This window comes from Carcharhinus amblyrhynchos, chromosome 1 (assembly GCF_965287045.1).
Source record: "Carcharhinus amblyrhynchos chromosome 1, sCarAmb.v2.hapA, whole genome shotgun sequence".
Lineage (NCBI taxonomy): Eukaryota > Metazoa > Chordata > Chondrichthyes > Carcharhiniformes > Carcharhinidae > Carcharhinus > Carcharhinus amblyrhynchos.
Genome location: NC_137324.1, coordinates 127,225,943 through 127,252,565, shown reverse-complemented (window position 1 = coordinate 127,252,565; position 26,623 = coordinate 127,225,943). Strand labels below are relative to the sequence as shown.

General features: G+C 41.3%; 1 protein-coding gene across 5 annotated transcripts in view; it reads right to left on the bottom strand.

The window, feature by feature from the left end:
• Nucleotides 1-26,623, bottom strand: part of sorcs2 (sortilin-related VPS10 domain containing receptor 2) — a 591,285-nt gene that overhangs the window by 107,852 nt on the left and 456,810 nt on the right. For all 5 annotated transcript variants that reach the window (XM_080192200.1, XM_080192208.1, XM_080192218.1 and 2 more), the window contains 2 exons: nucleotides 15,892-16,071; nucleotides 4,209-4,355 (listed from right to left, as the gene is read on the bottom strand). In XM_080192200.1, coding sequence (XP_080048326.1) covers nucleotides 4,209-4,355; nucleotides 15,892-16,071 — 327 coding nt within the window. The remainder of the gene's footprint in view (nucleotides 1-4,208; nucleotides 4,356-15,891; nucleotides 16,072-26,623) is intronic.

Genomic DNA, 26,623 nt, shown 5'->3' with positions numbered 1-26,623 from the left:
ACCCTAAGGTAGAGTTGGAGACTTGGGTCAGATCCCACACACCTTATCTGGATGATTGCACAGGAGATGTTAAACAGTTTGAAACCTGGTCCAACAGTTGCATAACTGGCCCTTCACCAACCACTCAACGACCACCCTGATCCGAGTACGCCTGACCAGACCTGACCACCTCCAAGCCCAAACAGACAAAGCCACCAGTTTGTTCAACTGACTACTGTCCAATCACCAAGCTGCCTACCCACTCACCCACCTACCCACCCGACCCACTCACTACCTACACACCTCATTCGACCAATCTCTCCAAGCCACCCTACCCAGTTGCCTACCTCACTCATGTACCGACATCAAACACGTACCACTTCACTATTCAACTGTTCATCCACTCACCATTCATTAAAAGATTAGACCTTTAAATTTACCAGAATACTGCAGCTAGTGCCGTAAAAAGGGTGTGTGCCCTCTTTTCCCACAATTCTGCTATTGGAGTTCTCTGGGTGACGTTGCGCTGCAAATTTGACAGCCAGGATTGGAAGATCCTGGAGGTAATGCCCAGCAGTGTCAGGTGAGGAGAATCTTTGAACACAAGGTCATTGCTTGGAAGATTCAGGCCAATATCCCTGGGCAGGATTAATGTTGTTCACAATGCCCAGAGGACATGGGAGCTGATGTGCAAGAAGATAGTAAGTCTTAAACAAGCTGCCAGAGTAGATGGTGCAAAGAGCTTTCCATAAGTATTTTACATATTTATTACAAATCTGTGTGATACCCAAAGACAATCCTCATTACCAATAATGCACGCCAATTCTCCAATAGGACAGAAATTCAGCTGAAATCTTTTGTACATTTACATTAAGTAAAGGTTAGCTAGAGCTAATTTCTGCAACACAAACTGACTGGAAGATGAAACAAGCAGGATGGATAATGGAAAACTAGCAGATGAGGTGCATTTGGAGTTCTAGGATGTATTCGATAAGGTGTCACAGAAGAAGATATTGCACAAGATAAGAGCTCATGGTGTTGGGGGTATTACTTCAAAATAGATGAATAGAAGTCAGGATAAATGAGCCAAGATTGACAAATTATTACTGGTGAAGTGCCACAGAGTTCAGTTCTGGCGCCTCACTCTTACTTGGATGAAAGGCTGGAGTGTACTGTAACCCAAGTTGCTGATGATATAAATCTTGGTATCACAGAATTGTTCCTCTGCAGAATGAGGCCATTTGGTCTATTGTCTCTACATTGGCTCTCCAAATGAGCATTATGACTTACTGCCATTCCCTTGCCTTTTCCCCAAACCCCTGCATATTGTTTAGCTAATGCCCTCTTGAATGTCTTGATTGAAGCTGCCTTCAGCATACTTCCAGGCAGTTCATTTCAGACCCAAAGTGTTTTCTCACATCACATTTACTTCTTTTGCAAATGATCTTAAATCTGTGCCCTTTTACAAGCAGGATAGTTTCACCTAATCTATTCTATCCAGCCCCCCTCATGATTTTGAATAGGTAAGAAAGTAAGTTGATAGGAGGATACAAAAAGTCTGCAAAGGGACCTGGGTAAGTTAAGTGAATGGGCAAAAATTTGGCAGATGAAGTATAATGTGGGAGAAAGTGAAGTTGTCCATTAAATACAGAGAAACCACATGGGTACAGCATGTGATTCGGAAGGCAAAGAGGATGGAGTAGAAAAGTAGGGAAATCTTGCTGTAACTTTACAGGCCATTGGGCGAGACCACACAGTGCTACATAGAGTTTTGGTCTCCTTATTTAAGGGGTACATGTCAAGATTAGAAGCAGCTTGCAGAATGTTTACTGGGTTGATTCGTTGGATGAAGGATCACTGAAGAACAGTATTGATACAGCAGAAAGGGGGCAATTTGGCCCCCTGTGCCTGTGCCAGTTCTCCATAGGAGCAATTTACTTAGCGCCAGTCCCCCACCTTCTCCCCATAACCCTGAACATTCTTTTTTTTTAATAACAATTCAATTCCTTCTTCAATACCTCCACTGAACCTGTCTCCACCACATTTTCAGACAGTGCTTTCCAGATCCTAAACACGTGCTGCATGGAAAACCTTTTCATCATGTCATCAATCTTCACTAATGGGAACAAATTTTTAAAATCTTTACTCTGTCTCATGCCCTCAAGATTTTGAATACCTCTTATCAATTTCTTCTGTTCTCTCAGGAAAACAGGCCCAATTGTTGTCTTATGAAGAAAGCAGATTGAGTTTACACTCAATGGATATTAGAAGAATGAGAGGTGATTTTATTGAAACATTTAAGATTCTAAGGGGCTTAATGGCATAGATGCTCAGAAGATGTTTTCCCCTTGCAAGGAAACCTTGAACTAGGGAAGCACAGTTTAAAATAAGGCTTTTTCCATTAAAGATGAAGATAAAGAGGAATTTCTTCTCTCAGAGGATTGTTAATCTTTAGAATTCTCTACCCCAGAAAGCAATGGAGGCTGGGTCATTGGCTATATAGATAAGGCTGAGTTGGACTGATGTTTAATTGGCAAGAGAGAGTTAGTTGTCAAGGGTTATGGGCAGGGTGGGGGGAAGGCAGGAAAATGGAGTTAAGGTCTCAGTCAGACCAGCCATGAACTTATTGAATGGAGTGGGCTCGAGGGGCCAAATGTCCTAGCCCTGCTCTTACTCCTTATGTTCTTAACTGCATGGCCATTCTATTCCCATGTCCATTGCACATTTCCTTTCAAAAGTAAAACATTTGAAGACCAGTTTTCACTTGCACAATAAAATGAGTCTTGCTTGAATGAAGCACTGTAGAAAATCTTACCAACAAGACTATCAATGAAACAAAGAAATCTCAGACCTCCTGCTATTACTGTCATGCCTTTTGTCAATTTATGACCCATTCTCAGTTCTTCCCCATATGGGCATGTGGAAAAACATTACAGACAATGGGATATATTTTGACCTTTAGCAGTTGAGCTTTAAGTAATCACTTGGGCAAAGCACTTAGAGGAAAATCAGATCCGGGAAGATCACAAGTCAAGCAACAGAGCCAAATTGACATTTTTCTCCATCAATTATTAGCAACTCCCAATTGCAATAACTTATTTACAGACTGTCAACTCATTACTCATCAAATGAAATTACAGCATACCTTAACAACATTCTCTCGTTTGAAACCACTTTTCATGACAATCCTAAAGATATCTGATGCCAAGGAATTTTCAAGCAATAACCACTCGTGATTAAATAATCTGAAGCAAACTTGGAATCTCCATGTGGCAAGACCATTTTTGATACAAACCATGCAGTCCTCTTGAAATTAAAATTACGATTACAAAATTATCCTTACTATATATTGCATCTATAATTTTAAAAAAAGTTACTGATTATCTGTTTGAATAAGGTTTTCAGAATATAGTAGGTCCTTACTTAGCATTATATTTGCATTCCTGAAAATGGGAGGGGCAGAATCCTGCGGTAGTGGTCCATGTAGGTACCAACAACATAGGCAGGACGAGGAAGGAACTTTAAAATTATATAAGCAAAACTGATATATTCATGCGATACCAGTTGGTAGAGATTATAAATTCTTTCCCCTTGATGTGGTGGCATGTTAATGGAATCTTAAATTCCAGTTACTCCTTACATAAGCAGCATGCTGAAGAGACATAGAAGTGAACTGTGATCGAATTTAGCCATTGTCTTGATTCTACTCTCTTGTCGTCTAAGTTGGAATATTTTGAAATAAAATTTTGCACAATCCATGATAAGAAGTGGTACAAGTAGAACCTGATGCCAAAGTATTAAAATGAACATTGCGAAATAGTCAATTTACTTAAGTTTCCTCCTGCACAAAAACAGTTCAAAATTTCCATGCACAAATAGTAAGTGGTGGTAAGTATATCTTATACCAGTGAACAAAAATAATAGAGTTCAGCTGGAAAAAATAAAACGGATCTAAAAGGATTAAAAAAATGCAAAAGTAGCCTTAGATCTAATCCTAAAACTAACATTTTTTATTATTCATTCTCAGGATGTGCATGTTGTTGGCAAGGCCAGCATTTCTTGGCCGTCCTTGAACCATCGCAGAGGGTCTTTGTACAACTGAATTGCTTGATAAGCCATTTCAGAGTGCAGTAAAGAAACAATCATATGGGCCACACACATACTGGCAAGTTTTCTTTCCTAGACACACCTCACATTTAAAAACATAGCTTTCTTAGTGAGACACTTACCAGATGACAATTAGTTGGTTTGCCATTCATGTCAGTCGAAGGCGGAGTCAATAGTTGCCAATCACGGCCCTTGTTATAAGTGATGTAGGTCTTCACTTTACTGTTCACTTTTTTATTAGCCAAGAAAACCCCTTTAACACCCTGAACCTTCAAGGCAAAAAAAAAGGAGACAGGAGAAGAAAGAAGAAAAAAATACTGAGTAACCACAGGCAAAAACAAATTTTTATAGTTTCCCAACTTGGGGCTATGTTTGAATAATTGCTTTAAAATTTCCTCAAAGCCAAAATGTCATGTTGATTAATATACAGTCAAGATAATCAAAGTAGCTTTCCTATTCTAACAAAAAAGCTGGTACCTAAAACAAAGCCAGATGTGTCATTAAGAAATTGGAGTGAGTAGACTGAGTTGTGAAGATCTATTAAGAGCTGATAAATGAAAGACATGCACACATCAGGCACTATTGCAGTGTAATTTGTCCCTGTTGGTAATAGACTCTTGAGTAACAGATTGCTTCACTAATTGCAACATACAGTGTCATTCATCCAAGCAGGAAAACACAATCTAAAAATAACACAAATGTTGGTTTCCTTAGTTATTTCAGACCTTTCATTAATTTTTTCAGGGCATCATTTATCCATAAATATATGTTTGATACATATAAATATTGTATTTAAATGTACATACACACATATATACATCACACACATAACAACATAATTGCTCTTTTTTAAAATGAGAGTAGTGAGTTCTGGTCCTGGATTTTTATCTTGCATTTTTGAAATGACTTCCCCCTGCTTTCATCCTTCTGCATCACAAATCATACTTTGACAAGATCGGGTAACACACTCAGAACCCAGTATCAATAATGCTCCCATGTACATGTGTACAAGACTGTTTTGAGTTGCTTCATTCTCTGACGTTCCGTCCCCCCCGCCACCACCGCCCCCCCCCCACCCCCCCCCCCCCCACCCCTGCTTTGCTCCCTCACAGTCAAGGGAGTTGTGGGGGAGGTGCGATCTTACCATTGTGCCCTGCCTGCCAACGGGTGGGGAGAGCTAGTAAAATCATGAGAGAGCCAAGAAATCAGGTTTGCGCCCAATTTCTCACCTCTCACAATCTTACTGAAATCTGACCAGATCAGCTTCATGCCCAAAAAGCGCGCAAAGCTGAATGTATTATTTAAACATATTTAAATAGAATTAGCAAGCCTGGAGCAGAATCGCCCGGGCTCACTTGCCTCTGTGGCCTCGCCGGGAAAATTTCTCTCTGGTGAGTACCTCATATGGTCACCTTCAATGAGGACTAGACGTGATGGCCTCGCTGGTAGAACTGGATGCCGATGCAGCCTTCCCAGAAGGTAGGATTGCAGGGGGGAAGGTAGGGAATAACTTGATTGAATGGCTCCAGGACTGAATAAGATACATCCAAGGCAACTGAGGGAAGGGAGTGTGGGAATTGCGGAGGCAATAACTTTCTAGATTTTCTTTGACTCACAGCTAGTGCTGGAGAATTGCAAATGTTCAAAAATAAGCTCAGCAACTACAGGACAGTTAGTTTAAACTCAGTGGTGCGGAAGCTTCTAGGAATGATAATTTGGGACAAAATTAATAGCAATTTCACCAAAAGTAAGTAATTAAGGAAAGCAGGTATAGGGCAAAGGATTTGTTAAGGGCAAAGGCATTTAATTAATTGGCTGGAGTTTCTTGATGAGGTAACAAAGAGAGGATTGATGAGAGTAATGCTGTTGAAAAATGCTGCTCAGCAGATTTGTGAGCAAAGTTAGAGTTCATGGAATCAAAAGGATAGTAGCAACATGGAGCCACTATCGTCCAAGCGACAAGAAGTACAGAGTAATGGTTAAAAGATGATTTTTGGACTGGACTCAGGGGTCACTGATAGGACCTTTGCTCTTCTTGATCTATATAAATGACCTATATCCGGGTTTCAAAATTTTATGATGATATGAAACTTGGAAGCACTGTAAACTTCAAACGGATGTAGGTTGTCGGAATGAATGGGCAACTAGCAGATGAGATTTATGCAGCACAGTGTAAAGAGATGCCAACATTCCTCATTTAAAAAAAAATCACTTTACATTATTTGGTTAGGGGGATGGTCAGAATTCACAAACTTAGCGGTAATCTGGTGTTCTGGCATTGGGGCATTGCAGTTATATTTTCACTTTTCCAATTCTCTTCCATTTTTCTCCTTTTGCTGAATAGGATCGAGTGAGATTTCACAGAGGAGATTTACCCTTCTGATACCACACTCAGACTGGGGGCTTCTTCGCTTGTGAAGTTACCCTCTTGGGCGCTGATGGGCTGTCAACGTGTGGATAGCACTACAACTGCTAATGATGCTGTGCTGACACATTGACACACTCACACACTGATGCGTTGATGCACTAACACACACGGCTATGCACTAGGTAATACCAGCATCATTCCCATTTGTGGTGGCTGCAAAGCTGCAACAGTGCTAGAACAAGCAGTGCCAGAAAAGGTGCCTGGTTATTTAAAGGGGATAAAGAGTCCTGAAGATCAATGGCAAAAAGAGTAAAGTCTGCACAAAAATATCCTCCTACTGAAAATTATATGCAGTGGGTGAGCTAGGGCAGACCAGTGGCATCTTGTTCAGGGAAGAGAAGTATATGCCTGTGTGTATAAGAAAATGGAGTTAAATGTTAGCAAGAATAGGCTTTTCTGTATTGATCCGACCATCTTTCTGATAGCGAGAAGAATCAACTTCACTTATTTTCCAGCTTGTGCTGCCTGATTGCAACCATGTTAGAGACCCTAATGATTGTTTCTGATCTTAAATGCAGAACACAGAAGAAAATTGCGTTAGACCAAGTATGATATTTCCCGAGATCAGGGAACAGCACAGTTCTGTGAATGGATCTGGGCTTTCCAAATTTGTACAGATTACTGCAGAAATGGGGACACATTTTTATAACTGACCTGGCGAAGTATTTGGTATGCAGCTACCTACCTTACAGAAATAACCACAGTGTTTCCATATTAGCTGACATGTCTGCAGAAGGGTTTTGTCTTTGTACATTCTCTCGCACTGAAAACAATTACCTTGTTTAGTATTCCAAACAGATGTGCAATTCACATGTTAATTTAGCACGATGTTACATCCCTTTGGAATATTAAACAATTCCAATTCATGCCGATACTCCAAATGGGCAATGACTCATCTCAGTCGTCAATCTGGGATCCAAACTTTGAACTGCTTTTATATTGCAGCTGTTACTGTATCAGCTTCTGGAGGTGCCTCTCTATGAGCTGGTTCTTGCATACATTGAATCTTACATCCAGTGTAGGCTCCAGCTACAATAAAGGAGCAGGATTTAATAGCGTAGAATCCTTGGCGCCAATTCACTAAGACTGGTCTCCCTGAACCTAAATGTTACATCAGTAGCAGTACCTATGCGCTGCCAACTTCAAAACATAGTTGCTGCCTCCCCAGCCTTCCACAATCTTGAATAGTTCGTACATCTACCCCACAGATTAAGGAGGGGGGTGGAATTCACCACCCTCATCAGTTGGCCATCAGGAATCCCAATGCCTGCTGAATGAGGAGTCAGTCAAAATTCGGGATTCTTGCTTGGTGTGAGGGCTGTTGGGATTTACCTGACCCACCTCCCTGGTCCTGATCAGGTTCCCGCCTCTCTTTCTGTATTGAAAACCTCGGATCTCTGTCAATTTCAAACTGCAAGGCTTTGAAAGAGTCTTTCGTTGACAGGTTAATGGATTTCTACTCAGCCTCCAGTGAGCTAATGTTTATTCAATCTCCTTTCATGCTTGAATGCATCTTAAGTACCTCCATTGTTCCTAACTGCAATGCTTACATAAACTCTAAGCCTGACAGTTTTGGTTTCTTTAAAGGGATAAGTGGTTTAACCACTCCTTCTGCAGCCTGAAATCACCATTCTGGGTGATCTTGAAGTTTGCCAAGTCTAGAAGGAGCAGTCTAGCTATGAGAACCCCATCCTGGGGAAGTGGCAAGGTCAACCCTTTGCCCCTAGTCTTAGCCCACACAACCACCAGGATCCTTGATGGGCCCTTCTTCTACAGCCTGCAGCAGCATGTGGTCGTTGGATGTATCTCCTTGACACCCCCTCAGGGCCCAAGCCGTCAGTGCCGGGAGCAGTGCACCATTGGCACTGTCAAGGTGCGCGGCCTGAGTGGGGGATCTGAGGGGGTGTGGTGGCTGAGTGGAGTCTGTGGGAGGTGCGAGGCTGAGCAGTGGGGTCTGAGGAGGTGTGGGGGCTGTGCAGCTGGTTCTGCTCCTCTGGTCAAAAAGATGGAGTTGCTATTTTATTTTTATGAGAGTGGAGGCACCTGCCTCTGACTGCGGAGGGTGCCCGATCTCTGAACAGCCAGGCTGGCTGACAGGTTTTGTGAAATGGCCTTATTTGTAACGTTCAGGTGGGTGAATTGCACCTGTCAGATACTGCTAGCGTGAAATATTTCCATTTTCCCACTGGTGTGGGCACTTAGACTAAATTTTCCCATCACCACCCACACAACACTTGCCTCAGCTGCTTCATGGAAATGAGAAGTGCACTTTAAGAGGAGGAAACGAAGAGTTGAATAGAAAAAAGAACTACACAAGCTCACATCTGCACAGAGCTGAAACATACGCTCTGACGACATATGGACAATTACCCACTTCCATTACTACAGCTTTTAGCCACATAACTAGGGAAAAGATCAATCAGAACTTGCGCTACTGATTACTATTCAGTGCTTTCTACTTTAAGGTTTGTACATTCGAATAGCAAATTAAATGACGATCAGACTCGGTTGTGAGTCTCACCCCCCCAACGCTCAAATAATTTGCCAGCTCTCTGTATGTTTACTGGCCTTGGGTTAATTATAGAATGGCTGCTGCTCCCTGTGAGATTCAGTACCACCAACTTTCAAAGAAAATATAGATATTTAAACATCAAAAAATAAAATCTCATCTGCTTGAAATGACAATCTAATCATCACTTCTAATGCACTATTCATGGTTTTTGATAATTCACTGCATTGGTTTTTCCAGCTGTGAAGATTTAATTCCTGTCACATCAAATTATTTAAACATTAGAGCATTCTTTAGGCTTTCACAGTTCTTTCCTGACAACTTTCCGATGGTTCCACTGTATCATGCAGCTTACATAAGTAAGGAAAGCCCTAGGTTCAATCCTAGCCTGTGTTGAATTAACTGATTATTGCACAGGCTTGGCACCCTGGGTAAGTGAAGGGAATATTAACTATTCTGATTACTGATGGAGTAGCTAAGTCTATGCAGATCGACACAAATGGATACAATGGTGGCCATTACAGAGACGTGGCTGCAGGGTGACAGGGACTGGGAGCTGAATGTACAGGGCTATCAAGTGTTTAGGAAGGATAGGCAGGAGGGAAAAGGGGGGGGCGTAGCTCTGCTGATTAAGGATAGCATCACGGTGGTAGCAAGGGATGATATTGGAGCCAAGGAGCAGAACGTGGAATCGTTGTGGGTGGAGATTAGGAACAGCAAAGGGAGGAAGACGCTGGTGGGTGTCGTCTACAGGCCCCCCCAATAATGATCTGGAGGTGGGGCGGGCTGTTAACGCGCAAATAAGTGCGGCGTGCAGGAATGGGACGGCCGTAGTTATGGGGGATTTCAATCTGCATATCGATTGGTTGACCCATGTTGGACGCGGTGGGCTCGAGGAGGAGTTCTTGGAATGCTGCCGGGATAGTTTCCTCGAACAGTGTGTGTTGGAGCCGACGAGGGAGCGAGCTATCTTGGATCTAGTGCTATGTAATGAGGCGGGTAGAATTAGGGACCTTGCGGTGAAGGATCCTCTTGGGGACAGTGATCATTGTATGGTGGAGTTTCTGGTGCAGATGGAGGAGGAGAAAGTGGGTTCCCGGACACACGTACTTTGTTTGAATAGAGGGGAGTATGGTAGGATGAGAGAAGAATTGGCGAATGTGGACTGGGGGAGCGCGTTGGAGGGAGGGTCTGCTGAGGAGCAGTGGAGGATCTTTAAGGAGATCTTTCTTGGTGCTCAGCGGAAATTTATTCCGATGGTCAAAAAGGACCGTAGGAGGAGAGGTAATAAGCCGTGGATAACGAAGGAGGTGAAGGAAAGTGTTAAATTAAAAGCGGAGGAATTTAGAGTAGTTAAGAGTAGTGGGCGAGAAGAGGATTGGGAGAGGTTTAAATGTCAACAAAGATTGACAAAGAAGTTGATAAAGAAGGGTAGGAGAAACTATGAAGCTGGGCTAGCGCTTAATATAAAAAAGGATAGCAAGAGTTTTTATCAATATATAAAAAGGAAGAGGCTGGCTAGGGTGAACGTTGGTCCTTTAGAGGATGAGAAAGGGGACCTAGTGGTAGGGGATGGGGATATGACTAAGGTATTGAATAACTTTTTTGTTTCTGTCTTCACGGAGGAGGACGTGAATAATTTGCCGGGTGTTAGCGATGGAAAGGTGGTAGGACTGGAGGGTCTTAATGACATTACTGTTACTAGAGAGGAGGTGCTCGACAGACTGGAGGGGCTGATTGTGGACAAGTCCCCAGGACCGGATGGAATGCATCCGAGGGTTCTGAAAGAAATGACGGAGGTGATAGTGGATGCCTTGGTGGTTATTTTCCAGACGTCGCTGGATTCCGGGGAAGTGCCGGATGATTGGAAAACGGCTAATGTTACGCCGTTGTTTAAGAAGGGTGCCAGGCAAAAGGCGGGGAATTATAGGCCGGTTAGTTTAACGTCTGTGGTAGGTAAAATGTTAGAATCTGTCATTAAGGAGGAAATTGCGAGGCATCTTGAAGGGAATTGCTTGATAGAGCAGACGCAGCACGGTTTCATTAAAGGGAAGTCGTGTCTGACAAATTTATTGGAGTTCTATGAGGATGTGTCTAGGGCAGTGGATAGAGGAGAGCCGGTGGATGTGGTCTTTCTAGATTTTCAGAAGGCATTTGACAAAGTACCTCACAAGAGGTTATTGCAGAAGGTCGAGGGACATGGAGTTGGGGGTAGGGTGTTAGCGTGGATAGAGGATTGGTTGTCAAATAGGAGGCAGAGAGTGGGGGTCAACGGGTGCTATTCGGATTGGCGGATGGTGACTTGTGGAGTGCCCCAGGGGTCGGTGCTGGGGCCTCAGCTTTTTACCATTTATATAGATGATCTGGAGGAGGGAACCAAGTGTAGGGTGTCGAAATTTGCTGATGACACCAAGATTGGGGGAACGGCAAATTGTGCGGAGGGTGTGGAGAGTCTGTAGAAGGATCTAGATAGGCTGGGCGAATGGGCCAGGAAATGGCAAATGGAATTTAATGTTGGCAAGTGTGAGGTGGTCCACTTTGGTAGGAAGAATGGTAGGAAGGACTATTACTTACGTGGCGAAAAACTGCAGCAGGCGACGGTGCAGAGGGACCTCGGGGTCCTTGTGCATGAGTCGCAAAAACCCAGCTTGCAGGTGCAGCAGGTGGTCAGGAAGGCGAATGGGATGCTGGCCTTCATAGCGAGGGGGATTGAATATAAAAGTAGGGAAGTCTTGCTGCAGCTGTATAGGGCATTGGTGAGGCCGCAGCTGGAGTACTCTGTGCAGTTTTGGGCGCCGCACCTGCGCAAAGATATTTTGGCCTTGGAGGGACTGCAGAGGAGGTTTACTAGGCTGATGCCGGAGTTGAGGGGGTTGAGCTATGAGGAGAGGCTGAATAAACTAGGCTTGTACTCGTTAGAGTTTAGAAGAATGAGGGGAGATCTCATTGAGACGTATAAGATGATGAATGGGATGGATAGGATAGAGGTGGAGAGACTCTTCCTGCTCAAAAAAGACAGTAGGACTAGGGGGCATAGCCTCAAGATAAAGGGGGGGGCGGTTTAGAACGGAGTTGAGGAGGAACTTCTTCACTCAAAGGGTGGTGAATCTCTGGAATTCTCTGCCCGTTGAAGTGGTGGAGGCTGCCTCGCTAAATATTCTTAAGACGCGGGTTGATGGGTTTTTGATAAGAGAGGGGATTAAGGGTTATGGGGAGAGGGCGGGAAAGTGGAACTGAGTCACGACAGATCAGCCATGATCTTACTGAATGGCGGGGCAGGCTCGAAGGGCTAGATGGCCTACTCCTGCTCCTATTTCTTATGTTCTTATGTGGGTTCTAGATGAAGACAAAACTGAACTTTAAAGGCTCTTAAGAGTGAAATAGCCTGCTGATATTTTCTATTTAAGCTTTGAAGGACACCCATCAGAACTAGGGTAGAAAAGCTGAAGATTAGCTATTTGGTAGTACAGAACTTGAGTGTATTGTTGAAAAAGAGACATTTTGTCAAAGCTTTTTACATTGCGCTTATCAGGACAATTCACAAGAATAACAGCTGTAAAGGGAAGAACAACTTATACTTAATGAGAAGAGAGCGCTGATTGTTTAACAGGTGGACTCTGCTCGAGGTATTGCCATGGAGGATACATTTTTTGAATTAAAACCAAATGAGTCATATGATACGTGAATTTCAGTGCCAGTGTAATGCTGGGTATGTATACTATATGTCCCAAAGGCTGGCAAATTGTATCAAACTGCTTGCATCTTCAAAGTTTGCAACAGACAAAGTACAGACTGTATCCAACTATTCCCGCACTTGTAAAACTCAAAACACAGCGCTCAAAATTAGATGTGATTCTGTGATTGGACAATGTTTGCTAAATAATCCTCGCTGTGCCAAGAGTTACGTTGACAAGGGCTTGTAGTGAGGTGCATATATACTGGAGGCTATATATATTAATACACAAAGCCCTGTTATTGGCACACAGAAAGAACATTACACGCATTGCACCTGTTTCAACTGAGCAAAATAAAAGTCAGCTATTCGCTTGGTTATTCTTCAGGACAATGTGTTGATCAATTAGAGTCAAGCTATCTGGTTTACCATTCAAATAATGTTTGGCGGTTAAAGGTCAGTCACCATCATTCACCAGAATGTTCACTAGGTTCATTCACCAGAAGGTTGGGGGGGGGGTGCAGTTTAGATCGGAGTTGAGGAGGAACTTCTTCACTCAAAGGGTGGTGAGTCTCTGGAATTCTCTGCCCATTGAAGTGATGGAGGCTACCTCGCTGAATATATTTAAGTCACAGATAGATAGATTTCTGACACACAAGGGAATAAACAGTTATGGGGAGAAAGCGGGAAAGTGGAACTGATCTACTTCAGATCAGCCATGATCTTATTGAATGGCGGGGCAGGCTCAAAGGGCTAGATGGCCTACTCCTGCTCCTATTTCTTACGTTCTTATATCAACTTGTGCATTCTCCATGACAATGATTCTACCAGAGTCTACTTGCCAACCAACCTCCACTTTGTTTTTATACATTATAAATTGTTGTTTCCTTCACATTTAGTATTCTTTTGAATTGTCCTGATGAGTGCAATATGAGCAAAAAGCTTCTACAAAAAAAAACTCTTTTCAACAAAAACTGATGCGAGGAAAAGAAAATTTCCTGAAGCATTTATTTGATTTATTAATAGTTAAGGTTTTCAATATCCAGCAATATTAATGACCATCATATTGTTATGTGGCCCTTCCTTTGCCGTCAGACAGAATAACAGTGCATATATCACATATCAGAAACACTGCAAGAACTAGTTCTCAAGCAGATTGCTTTAATCAACTGCACAAACATTTGTAATTTTAGTCAGGTCCCTGGGTTTATTTTTCCCTCAATTTTGGCATAGGTTTCTTTCCTCAGTGAATAGTTCTACTATGGTATTTGCATTCATTTACATAAACACCATCCTGCCTTTTTTGTTATCTTTCCTGTACCATAAGAACACAAGGGTGTTTTCAGCCTTTAATTTTCTGCCAGTTCCAGGGAAACGTCAGTCTCCCTGGGCTGCTTAGTTTTGTTTCTTTTTAGTTCATGCACTCAGGGTTAAAAATATACCAATATTGCTGGAATATAAATACTTAAAACATCAGAATTAATTATTGAATGAACCTGCTGAATGAATAAGCAGGTAAACCACAATCATAGCTTTGAAGAAGCTAGATGTTAATTCTGTTTCCCGTCATTCCCATTTCTTTCCTTTTGTTTAATTTGCATTTATTAAATTTAGTTTTATTCTTTGTAACTACGCTGCTATTCTACCTTGCTTAAGTTTTAAATCTATTACTTACTGATTTTTGTTCTGTCACATTTCCCACAATTAGTATTTGCAGTGAAACTGAGCTTTATTTTTAAAAGTGTTTTCATTGGGGCCATTGATGCATGTTATTAGGTGGGATTGATTATTTTGTTTACAAAGAAATAATTAACAGTTTATTCACTTGCAATTCTAAGTGTAGAATCAATTACATGATCACCAGTCTCAATTTCTTCAGACTCTCTGCTCCTGCCTCACCTAACTTCAGTCAAGTGGTTTATATGCACAAATAGGACTTTTTTCACATTTGTAATTTATTCTTTCATGGGATGTGGGCAACATTGGCTAGACAGTGGCATGCTAGGTCTTTTCAGAGGGCATTTATGAATCAAGCACATTGCTGTCGCTCTAGAGTCACAAGCAAGAACATCTATTAAGGTTTCCTTCCCTGACAGGTTTTAGTCATGATGTGAAGACGTCAGCGTTGGACTGGGGTAAACACAGTAAAAAGTCTCACAACACCAGGTTAAAGTCTAACAGGTTTATTTGGTTGCAAAAGCCACCAGCTTTTGGAGCGCTGCCCCTTTGTCAGGTGAGTGTCATTTCACCTGACGAAGGGGCAGCACTCTGAAAGCTAGTGGCTTTTGCAACCTGTTGTTGTGAGACTTTTTACGGGGCTTTAGTGAAATAGAAGAATTTTTCAGACAATGACCAATGATTTCATGGCCACTTTAATTGTGACTATCTTTTAATTCAATTTAAGTTCTACCAACTGCCATGGTGGGATTTGAACCCATGTCTGCAAAGCATAGGCCTCTGGATTACTGGCCCTGTGACATTACCACTGCACCACCACCACTTGGTGATGTCACATTGAAGCAACACCAGAAGATTCAAGAATATTTACCTTTTAAATTATCAATGTGATGCAAATATTACAATAGAGATTCTTCTTTTGATTGGATTCTAACATTAAAAGTGATCCCTGTGCTCTGAGCTTATTTCGAGAACTCCCCTATGCAGAGCACTAATTTGTCATATACATCCCAGAATAACCTTCATCCACTATTCATCCGTAAAGTGTGCAGTATAACCATCATCTAATAATAAAATGATGGTTTCTTTCCAACTCTTTCTATATAACGCACCCTGATATGATCAACGGCAACGGTAGGAGGTAGGATATTTTGGTTGAATACGCTGCCTGCACCTCCAAAATAGTGAATGTACATTTTTAATTTACTCATATTCACTTGAGGGCTGGAAATGACAACATGAACTCTAATAGGTTACAACCATTGTTTGAAACAAAAGATTAGATTCAAAATTGAAAATGACTCCAGGGTAAGTATAGCCTAGGCTGTGAAGCTGATGGAGTAGCTTCACTTCATTTTGTGAAAGCAACAATTGTTGCTGCTTTTCAAGATAGCCTATGCTTTATTGGTCATTGAAAAAGGAAGATATTGGGATTCCAGTGTGTCCTGAATATACGCAGTGTTCTTTAATCAGTGTCACCGCAACACTTCATGTTTTAAATACAGAAGTAGAGCTTACCTCATGAATATCTATCACAACATTTTCTTCTGGTTGTTTAGTACTTCTGACATCCTCTAGTGCGAGAGTGAAGTAGACACCCTTCAAGTCTGACAGGTAGAGGTTATAGGTGTCCATCTGATGCCACTCCTTTACAGCCACAAATACTTGATTCTCATCCGTACTGATGATTTGCATGTCCTAGGGGATAAAAAAATGATGATACTTGTGCCACATACCTCAAGAAATATAACACACATCTATTGATTGCAATGTATGAACAACTTTCCTACCAAATCACTCAAAACATATTCATTCCCCTATGGTTGTTATCAGCAATAAACAGAAAATTAAGCATCTTCTTCATGTTTCTCAGGATCTGGTCATGCACAGTAGACTCAGTGTCACTTGGCTCAACTGGCGGCATAGCTCTCTCTGAGCCAAAGTGTTATGGGTTCAAGCCTGACCTGGGCACACATTTATATTTTAATCCATTCTGTAGCAACGCTAATCTTCAGATGCTGATCTTGTCAGCCACACTGTTGTGGGTCAAAAATAACGACACCTTGTAAGGTTTACTTCCCTCAAGGGCATTATTAGTGAGAAAATCAACAATGGTTTCATGGCCACTATAACTGCAACTAGCTTTTAATTCCGGATTTATTAACTGGATTTAAATTCCACCAGCTGCCTTGCTGGGATTTGAACCCATGTTCAAAGAGGAGGAGAAAATCCTAATCTTCTTTCCAGTGTCTTCCCAATGAACATCCCCTCATTTTTTTCTCTCAAAACAGCGTAATACAAGAGTGCAGTCTCTTTGACCCTGATTAAATACTTTGCATTAAAAGAGGGAGGTATTCACTTCTTGAGTTTTGCTGGATGATGCTTTCACTATGGTGAACATGTAGTTCTAAAACTGTAATATTTTGCAATTGGTGCTGTGATATACAAATATTGTTTACATTAGTATAACATATGACCAGCTCAGGCTGAAATGCTATTTGTCTTGGCCAAACCATGTTTGAAAGTTATCTTACCAGTGTGGGGAGAGGTAGAAAGAACACAAGCAGGGTAGGAGCAGATTGGACTTTTATATATATTGTCCATCCCTAATTGACCTTCAGAAGGTAATGAGCCACATTTTTGAACTCTTGCAGTCATATCCTTAAACATTAGGCAGGGTGTTCCAGGATTTGGCCCAGTGAAGAATGTTAACAAAGTCTAAAAACCTAAAAACTAAACTTCAAACTCACAAATTCTGTCTCTGCAGTAAAGTCCAGCTCAGTTTTGATTAATATTGATTTTTAATCTTGCTTGGCTTTCTGGTCTGCACTGTGGCATAATGTCATTTTTAATCAGAAAACCATCATAGTTAAAATTAACCTGGCTATTTCAGGAGATAGGTCTTCGGCAATAAAACTGGGATCCTTTGTCAGGACTCAGCTATGGTTGCATCCAATGCACTCAGGCATTTCTTGACATCGCAGAAAGTGAATCAAATTGTCTGAAGACAGGCATCTGTGATTCTGGGAACCTCAAGAGGAGGCCAAAATGGATCATTATTCTGGACTTCTGGCTGAAAACAGTTGTGAACACTTCAGTCTTGCCTTTTTCACACACATCCTGAGGTCCATCATCATTGATGATGTATACATTCCTTACCCCTTTGTTTCATAATTGTCTACTAAGTTTCATGACTGGATGTGGCAAGGCTCAAGTTGATGTCTGATCATTGTTTAGCAAACAAGCAGCCCTGTTATGGACTTTCACCAGATTTGCACTTTGTCTTCAGGTATGTTGGATGCTGCATTGGTATACATCTCCCCCATCCTCTTTGAACTAGCACTGGTCACCTAGTTTGATACTGATCAAGGGGAGAGAAATATGCCAGCCCATAAGGTTACAGATAGTAGTGAAATACAGTTCCATTGCTGATGGATCACAGTATTGCATAGGTTCCCAGTTTTGAATTGCGAGATTCGTTCTTCAACTATTCCACATGGCATATAGTACCACACAACACAGTGAGCATGCCTTTAGTGTGAAGATGGTGCTTTGCCTTTGTAGGCACTATGTGGTGAGTGGTCACTACAACAAATACTGTTGTGGGAAAATGTTTCTTTAACAGACAGACTGGTGAGGACAAGGTCAAGTTGTAAGATTCAAATTTTTTTGCTCCCTAAACTGACTGATGACTGTCAATATAATCTGATAAAAAGTTTTCTGTTTTGAACTACCAATCACCGAGGGCTTCTATTAGTCAATGGTCATTTCCTCTATTCATAATGACTTAGAAATAGCTGTCAGTCAATGTCCCTTACCCAGGTTGGGAACTATCCTTTCAGTTGTAGCCAGATGATGAGCAAATATCCACAGATATCATGATGCAAAATCAGGCAGCTTTGTCTGAAAATAGCTATTTACTAATACTGAAAGACAAACAATGTTTAGGATTCAATGGGATAGATCATGACTTTGCTCAATAGCACAAGATGAGAAGTCATGAATTATCAGTGCCATTTTACACTTATCCAAATTTTTATTTCCATTCAAGGAAATGAGAATAAGAAGCGAGAAGAATGTAAAATGGGCTGTTGATTCATTATTACCCACTATTACACAAAGCCATGATCTACTCCAGTGTACCTGCTAAATGCTAATAAGGCAATTTACACCATGGATCATCAGTGTGTGCATCATAGAAAAATTCAGCACTTGGAGTCATTTTCCAGGCAACTTGTCTGTTCTTAATTGAGATTTTATCTGTTGAAAAGGGGCCATAACTTCTGAGTTCCAGGGCAGATGCGATGGGGAACCCCGATATCCATGGCAGCTCCTAGGTAAAATTTGCATGGATATTGCATAGGAAGTGCAAACTTCCAGTGGGTATTTGCTCTGCACTAAGAATCACTCAAAAATGTGATTTTGAATTGCTAACTTCAGACAGTTCTGACTGTGTCACAATAATAGTTACTGAGAATGTGAGAAGAATTAAAACTAGTTCTAGCTTCTGGCTAACTATTACCAAACTGCAAAAGCTGGTAGTCAGCTGGAGGATTGGGAGAACTTTAGTGTTCAATAAAAGGCTATTAAAAATAAAATTGAAAAAGCTATGATGAATTATGAAAGGAAACTAACGAAAAATGTAAAGACAGATACCAAAGGCTTCTATAAGTATATAAAGACGAAGAGAATAACTAAAATAAATGTTGGCCCTTGAGAGGACGATACCGGTGAGGTAATAAGGGTTTCACAGAAACGGCAGAGACACTAACCAAATATTTTATCTCTTTCTTCACGATAGAGAATAATGATAATTTTCCAAAAGCTGTAGTTAATGCAGAGGAACTTGGTGCAATAACCATCACTAAAGAGAAGGTATTAAATAAACTAATGAGATTAAAGGCAGATAAATCTCTGCAACCTGATGGCCTAAGATATTAAAGGAGATGGCAGCAGAGATAGTGGATGCATTGGTTGCAATATTTCAAAATTCCTTGAATTCTGGTAAGGTCCCAATGGATTGAAAACAAGCTAATTTGGTGCCCCTAATTCAAAAAGGGAGAGAGGCAAAAAGTAGGAAACTATAGGCTGGTTAGCTTGACCTCAATGGTGGCAAGGTGCTGGAATCAATCATTACGGAGGAGATGACTGAGCATTTGGAAAGACAAAGCTCAATCCACCACTGTCAGCATTGTTTTATGAAGGGTAAGTCATGCTTGACAAACTTGGTTGAGTTCTTTGAAGACATAATCAGCAAAGTGGATAATGGGGAACCTGTGGATGCACGATATCTGGACTTCCATAAGACATTTGACAAGGTGCCACATAAAAAATTAATCCAGGAGGCGAGGTTGCAGGGGATTGGGGTTGAGTACTGATTGAATTGAGGATTAGCTGACTGACAGAAAGTAGAGAGTTGTGATAAATCGGTCTTTCTCTGGCTGGCGAAATGTAACTAGCGGGGTGCCGCAGGAGTCAGTCCTCAGACCTCAACTGTGTATCATCTATATAAATGATTTGCAAGTTGGGACACAGTTACATAGCAAAATTTGCAGATGATACCAAAATAGGTGGGAAAGCAGGCAGTGAAGAGGATATAAAGATTTTACAGATGAATAGATAGGCTAGGAGAATGGGGCAAAATTTGGTAGATAGAGTTTAATGTGAATAAGTGTGAAGTTATCCATTTTGACAAAAAAATTATTAACTAAATGGAAAGCAGATTCAAAATGCATCTGGTCAGAGGGATCTGGTTTGTTCATGAATTGCAGGAAGTCGGTATGCAGGTGCAACATGTAATAAAATGGGGGAATGGAATGTTGACATTTATTGCAAAGGAATTGGAGTATAAAAGTAGAGAAGTGTCGCAATTGTATAGGGTGTTGCTGAGACCATATCTGGACTATTGCATCCAGTTTTGGTGCCCTATTCTGAGGAAGAATGTGGCAGCATTAGAGGCAATTCAGAGGAGCTTCACCAGATTGATTCTGAAGATGAAAGGGTTGACGTAGGAGGAGAGATTAAAGAGTTTGGGCTTGTATGCACTGGAGTTTAGAGGGATGAGATTGAATCTGACCAAGGTATATAAAATTTTAAAAGGCATTGATAGAGTAAACGTAGACCAAATGTTTCCTCTTATACAGCAATCTGGAACAAGTGGTCACAGGTATAGGTGAAGAGGTGGTAGATTTAAAACTGAAATGAGGAAAAACTACTTCTTGCAGAGGGTGGTGAATTTGTGGAACTTGCTGTCCCATTGCAAGGTGGAGTTTGAATTGTCAAATGGTTTCAAGAAGCCATTCTTGAAACCATTATTTTTATTATTTCTATTTCTAATTCTTAAAATGGGATAAAAGGATATGGAGAACAGGCGGGGAAGTGAATTTGAGATCAGGGAGAGATCAGCCATGATCTGATTGAATGGTGGATTGAGGGGTCTTCCTCCCCACCCCTGAGCATCCTTGAAAGAACCCCACAGGACCACCCACCCCTCCAATTATCCCCTAACACAGAACTTACCCACCCCATCCTGGAGTAACTCCCCCATAGGATTGCCACACCCACTGGCAACCCCAACCCAAGGAGATCCCCCCACCTCCCAACTACCTCCTCAGATCAACCTTAGCTCCCCCTCCACTGACTATCCTTCCTTTCCTAAGTGCTCAACCTTCCCTCCAAATGCCTGACCCTTACCACCCCACCACCTTAAAATGTAACCACTTACCTGATAAATCTACCTTTTCCTTTAAACCTACCTGATTTACAGCAGCCAGGGCTGCGGCCTCCACTTTTCTGATTTTGAAGCCCTCAATGGTAGGTCCAGAAAATGCACAGCCCTGCACAATTCTTGCCTGGCCTGAGTCAGAACGTGACTGAATGTGAGTTGCAAGATATGCCTAATGAGGTAAACTGTTTGTGACAGTAAATGACTCCTTGAAGAACAGCCCAAGTGCAGGTGCAGAAGAGTCCATGAAAAGGGAAACAGCATCAAGGACAGAAACTTGTTTTTGATTTGGGGGAGGACATTCCAAAGGAACATGCCGATGTCAAAATGGTGTGCGTTTCAGCTGCAACAGAATGGGTCATTTACAAGGGTGGTGTAGAGTGAAACAGTCAGGACAGAATGTGCAAAAAAACCCACAATAGAGTTCAACTCCTTAGGAAAAAAAACAGGGTCTGGAAGTTCCCAGTTAAACTAAACTTCTGATGCATTTCCCTGGGGTATTCCTGATGTCTTTTCTAATTTGTTTGCCAATGTTAATGATGTTCTTTTTGTTTCATCCAGAGGTGAACTCAGGACTTAGCAGGGCAAAGGATGGGTGCAGGCTTAGCCCTTTAAGGGGAATTCTCTATGGGCTATGTGATTGGGCTGGACCCTATGGAGTGTAGAGGCAGGAAGCTGAGATAAACAGGTGCAAGACTATGGATCCCAGGTTGAGGAGGATACTCAGTTGGAGCCAGGAAGGATGAATTGCATTGTTATTCTGTCCGTTAGTGTTAGTATTTATTTATTTACTGGCAGCAAAACCTTTGTTACTTAAACCTCATCAAGTCACCTTCAATTTATTACAATACTATTTCTAATTGGGGCTGAAATTGATAAATGCTGTGCTTGTTTTATCACAAAGGTAGCCTAAAAATAGAGGCAGGCAGCCAGAAATGGGAAAGACTAATCAGGGAGCTAGCTGCCTGCGGAGCCACAACAAGTTCCAGCAGTTTATTTTGGTTACTTGGATGAGTCTGAGGCCCACAGTGGCACAGTGGTTAGCACTGGTGCCTCATAATGCCAGGGACCCAGGTTTGGGTCCAACCTTGGGTGACTGACGGTGTGGAGTTTTCACCTTCTCCTTCTGTCTGTGTGGATTTCCTTTGGGTGCACATGTTTTCCCTTTCAGTCCACAGCCTGGTAAGATGCTTCGTTGGACAGTGAGTGTACACTCAATGGGCCAGTTGGCCTCCTTCTGCATTGTAGGGATTCTATGATTTCGAGCTAGCTTGAATAACCTGTGACCAATCTTACATAGCAAAAGCTACCAAAGAATAGTATGTGAACAAAGAATTGCACCTGAGCAAGAGCAGGAGTGGGGAAAACCAAACAGGCAGAAAAAAAACCCACACCTCTCATGAGTTACATTCGAAGATAAACTTTCACAGCACTTTTCAAAATGGGGGAAGAAGCGGCTCTTCATCCTATGATAACACAAAGCCCCATTTTGAATCTGACTAAAGATGTGTATCAGTCCAAGACAGTCAGCCATCACAACTCTTCAAAATTAAAAGCATTTATAAATCACTGATATATTGAAGAATAACATTAAGACATTTATATTTTTATTTTAAAATGTTGGGACTGCTTTGTACTCATTAATAAAAGTAGCAATGATCTCCTTATACAATTGGGTTCATGTCAGAGTAAACAACATTATGCAGATAAATTGTCACGCAAAAATATGAAACAGTATAAAATCAAAATGGTGTACATTATTGTTTGAGTGTGTGTAGAATGACTCATGTATGTATCTTGTAGACCCCTGAAGTATAGAAGTTATGCAATTCTATTCGCTATTTGGCCTTCCGGCTAAGCATAGCTAATGTGCCATTAAGATTCCATTTGCCAAAGCTGGCGATTGCCTGATTGGTCCTTAATGCAAGAGGAGTTATTCAAGCATCAAATGTTTTTGTGTCTGTGTCAGCAACCAATAGGATACAGTGATTGATGCTCATACAAGGTCTGTGGCAGTCAGTGTCACCACATTAAAGCTCGACTATCACATTTCAAACAAATATATCAATTAATTTGTGATTTAATCCGTGAGCCCATCTCAGAGCTCGGTCAGTTTTAAAGGAAAGAAATTCTGATCAACAATATGACAGTGATTTAGTGGCTGCCTTTTAAATGTTAAATCATTCAAAACACTAAGTTAACTGCTGTACAAAGGTTGCCCTTTAAAGCTTTGAGGCTCCATGGAAAAAGCTTCTGTTACAACTACAAAGGTGGCCTTCTTTTAAAGACGGTAGCTTGAAGTTTTCTTAGTATGGATTTTAAATCTCTTTCTTGTAGCATAAATGTGTCAAAGAGCTTTGAAATAATTTTGTCACTTCTATAAAAGGGAGTTCAACAGCAATTTCCAGACTTTTTTTTATTTAAAAGCAAATAGTTTCCTAAAAAGACAACTTACTTGATTTTTTTGATCAGCTTTCTATAATTAGGATTCACCTCAAAGGGGCTACAACCCGAAAAGCAGTATCTGGGACACTGTGTGCCAAAGAACCCAGATAAAGAGGCCGCATCTATATTTAGGAGTTCAATGATGATTTGATACAATTTTCATTTTAATTTCCCACCCAAATTGTCTCACCTTCCATTCTACAGATGGCAATGCATTGTCTGCAGATGGCATCTAATGCTGGGGTTCAACCCTATGTGTGATTATAGCAATGTTCTCAAATAATCATTCTTTAGGAATCTAGATAGTGCGTGTCAACACATTATTTTATTGTAGGGAGTAACATAGTTCATTTTTGCTTCAATGGGGACATTGAACATAGAAGTAGAGGGTCTCAAGATGATTTTGCAAAACTAGGGATGAGGACTGCCCATTTTGCTTCTCAAAGTCCATTAACACTCCTATAATGACTTTAGGAGCTCCTATGTTTTACATTGTTTAATATATTATTCTAAAAATATATCACTTGCTTGATCCTGTTATCTTTCTAGCCCAGTGTTATACGAACATGAATCAAGCTTTCAAAGGGAGAAAAGTTTTAGGGATGCGCTTATATTAAGCTCATTACAGGGATAAACTAAATTCTAACAAAACTGTTTAAAATCCAGTGAGTTCAGTGTTTATAACACCAAGCATACCTTAATTCCCTTCAGCAGAGGCAAGCAGCCCTTGTCAATTATTTCCGATCAGTTCACATTCTTTGTGATGTCAAGTGAAAATGTAATTCAAAAATTTTCATTTCTGCCAGACTTGAGGTGTGCAACATTCTAAATGCCAATGAAAGCCAGAAACACTTCGACTGACACTGACATCAATACTTGATTGACAACTTAAACAGCAGCTTTCTCTTTAGAGAAAAATACTTATTGCTTCACACTGTTTACATTTCTCTTTCCAATTTCTGTCAGTTTTAAATATTGGTTTTCTCTCTCTTCGAATCATTCATCATTTTCAGCTGAAGAGAGCAGATGGGTAACCCACGACCAGACATCAACCCTCATTCAGTATTCCCAACAGTTTTGCTTTACAAAAATGTTAAACGAATTCACTAAAATAAAAACAGATTCATTGACCCTAAATGTTAACTCTGCTTCTCTCTCCACAGAGGCTGCAGACCTAATGTTTCCAGCATTTTCTGCTTCCCCCCCCCCTCACCCCCTCTCATATTCAACATCTGCTTTAAAGTTCTTGCTTTAAAAATTAGTTAAATGCTCAGGCTGCATCAATTTCTCTGACCACACCCCCCCACCCCCCCACTTCAACTGCAGCTCACTAAGTCATTTACTAACACCATCAAGATAACTGTTTCATGTGTTGGCATCTATCAGCACCAAGATAATACATCTGGACCCAGTGGCAGAAGTGAGAATCCTTCCAGATTAAAAAAAGATTGGTAGAGAAAGCACAGGCTATACCTAAACTGAGGAGCTAATAAATGCTTTGGAGGGTACTAAGAAAGGGCGTAAAGTGAGATGGGATAGAGGGAATATCTGTAACAAGATGTATATATGTACAGAAATAAGCTGCCTGGACTGGAGGCTCTTTCAGCGGGAGAGAACAATATTGTGATGGGAATGTCAGGAATATGGCTTAATCCAGAGTTTTGAAAATAATATTTAATTGGAGTGTTAAGAAATCGAAGTCTCGGGAACATGTGAGAAATAAAAGGAGGAGATAAAAAGATCATAAAATCCCTACAGTGCAGGAGAAGGCCATGAAGCCCATCAAGCATCACACCCAGGTCCTATCCCCATAACCTCCTGTATTTACCTTGATAATCCTCCTGATACTAGGGCTCAATTTAGCATGGCCAATCCAACTAACCTGCACATCTTTGGACAAAAGAGATTACTCTGGTTAGGTATCTTTAATGCATGAGGCTTCATGGGGTCCAGAGTCGATGTTGAGGACTCACTGGACAACTCCTTCTTGACTGTATGCGACTGTCTCTTCACCTATGCTGGGTCTGTTCTGATGATGGGAGAGGTGATGGTGGTGTGCCTGGAATATTGTCCGCAAGGTATGATTCCATGAGTATGACTGAATCAGACGGTTGCTTGACTCGTCTGTGAAACAGCTCACCCAATTTTGGCACAAGCCCTCAGATGTTAGTAAAGACGGCTTTGCAGGGTTGACAGTGCTGGGCTTGCCAATGTTGTTTTTGATGCTTAGGTTAATGCCTGGTTGTCCATCCAGTTTATTTATTTTTTACTGCTTTTGTAGCGGTTTGGTACAGCTGAATGATTTGCTAGGCTATATGAGAGAACTTTCAAGAGTTAAACACATTGCTATGAGTTCTAAGTCAAACGTAGATCAGACCAGGTGAGGATGGCAGATATCCTTCCCTCAAGGGCATCAGTGAATCAGACCAAGTTTTACAACAGTCAATAACTATTGGAAGTTCTATCATCTGTTGTGGTGGGAATCAAACCTGGGTCCCCAGAGCATTACCCTGGGTCTCTGGATTACTAATCCAGTGACAACATGATGATATCACTGCTTCCAATGATGACTAACCAACTCAAAGTCTGGAAAAATTGGTACTAGCATTCACTGTTTCTCATTGAAAGTTCCGTATGTATATAGTCACAAGATCCCAGTTCTTATTAGTAAACAGCCTTTCAACAATTTTGACAGAAGTCCTTGCAACCCACTTAAACCTCTGTCTGAGAAATCATCAGTTGTGCAAATGTTGTTCAAGTTGTCCACTTGATTTTCCTGTCAGTTACCCATTTCTTGGTGTAGAAGTTGACAAGTGTACAAAGGTAGTTCATAGAAAGTATCATAGAAGCCCTACAGTGCAGAAAGAGGCCATTCAGCCCATCAAGCCTGCATCGACAACAATCTCATCCAGGTTGTATCCCCATAACCCCATGCATTTACCCTGCTAATCCCCCTGACACTAAGGAGCAATTTTAGCAAGGCCAATCAACCTAAACCGCACATCTTTGAACTGTGGGAGGAAACCGGAGCTCCTGGAAAAACCCATGCAGACACAGGAAGAATATACAAACTCCACATAG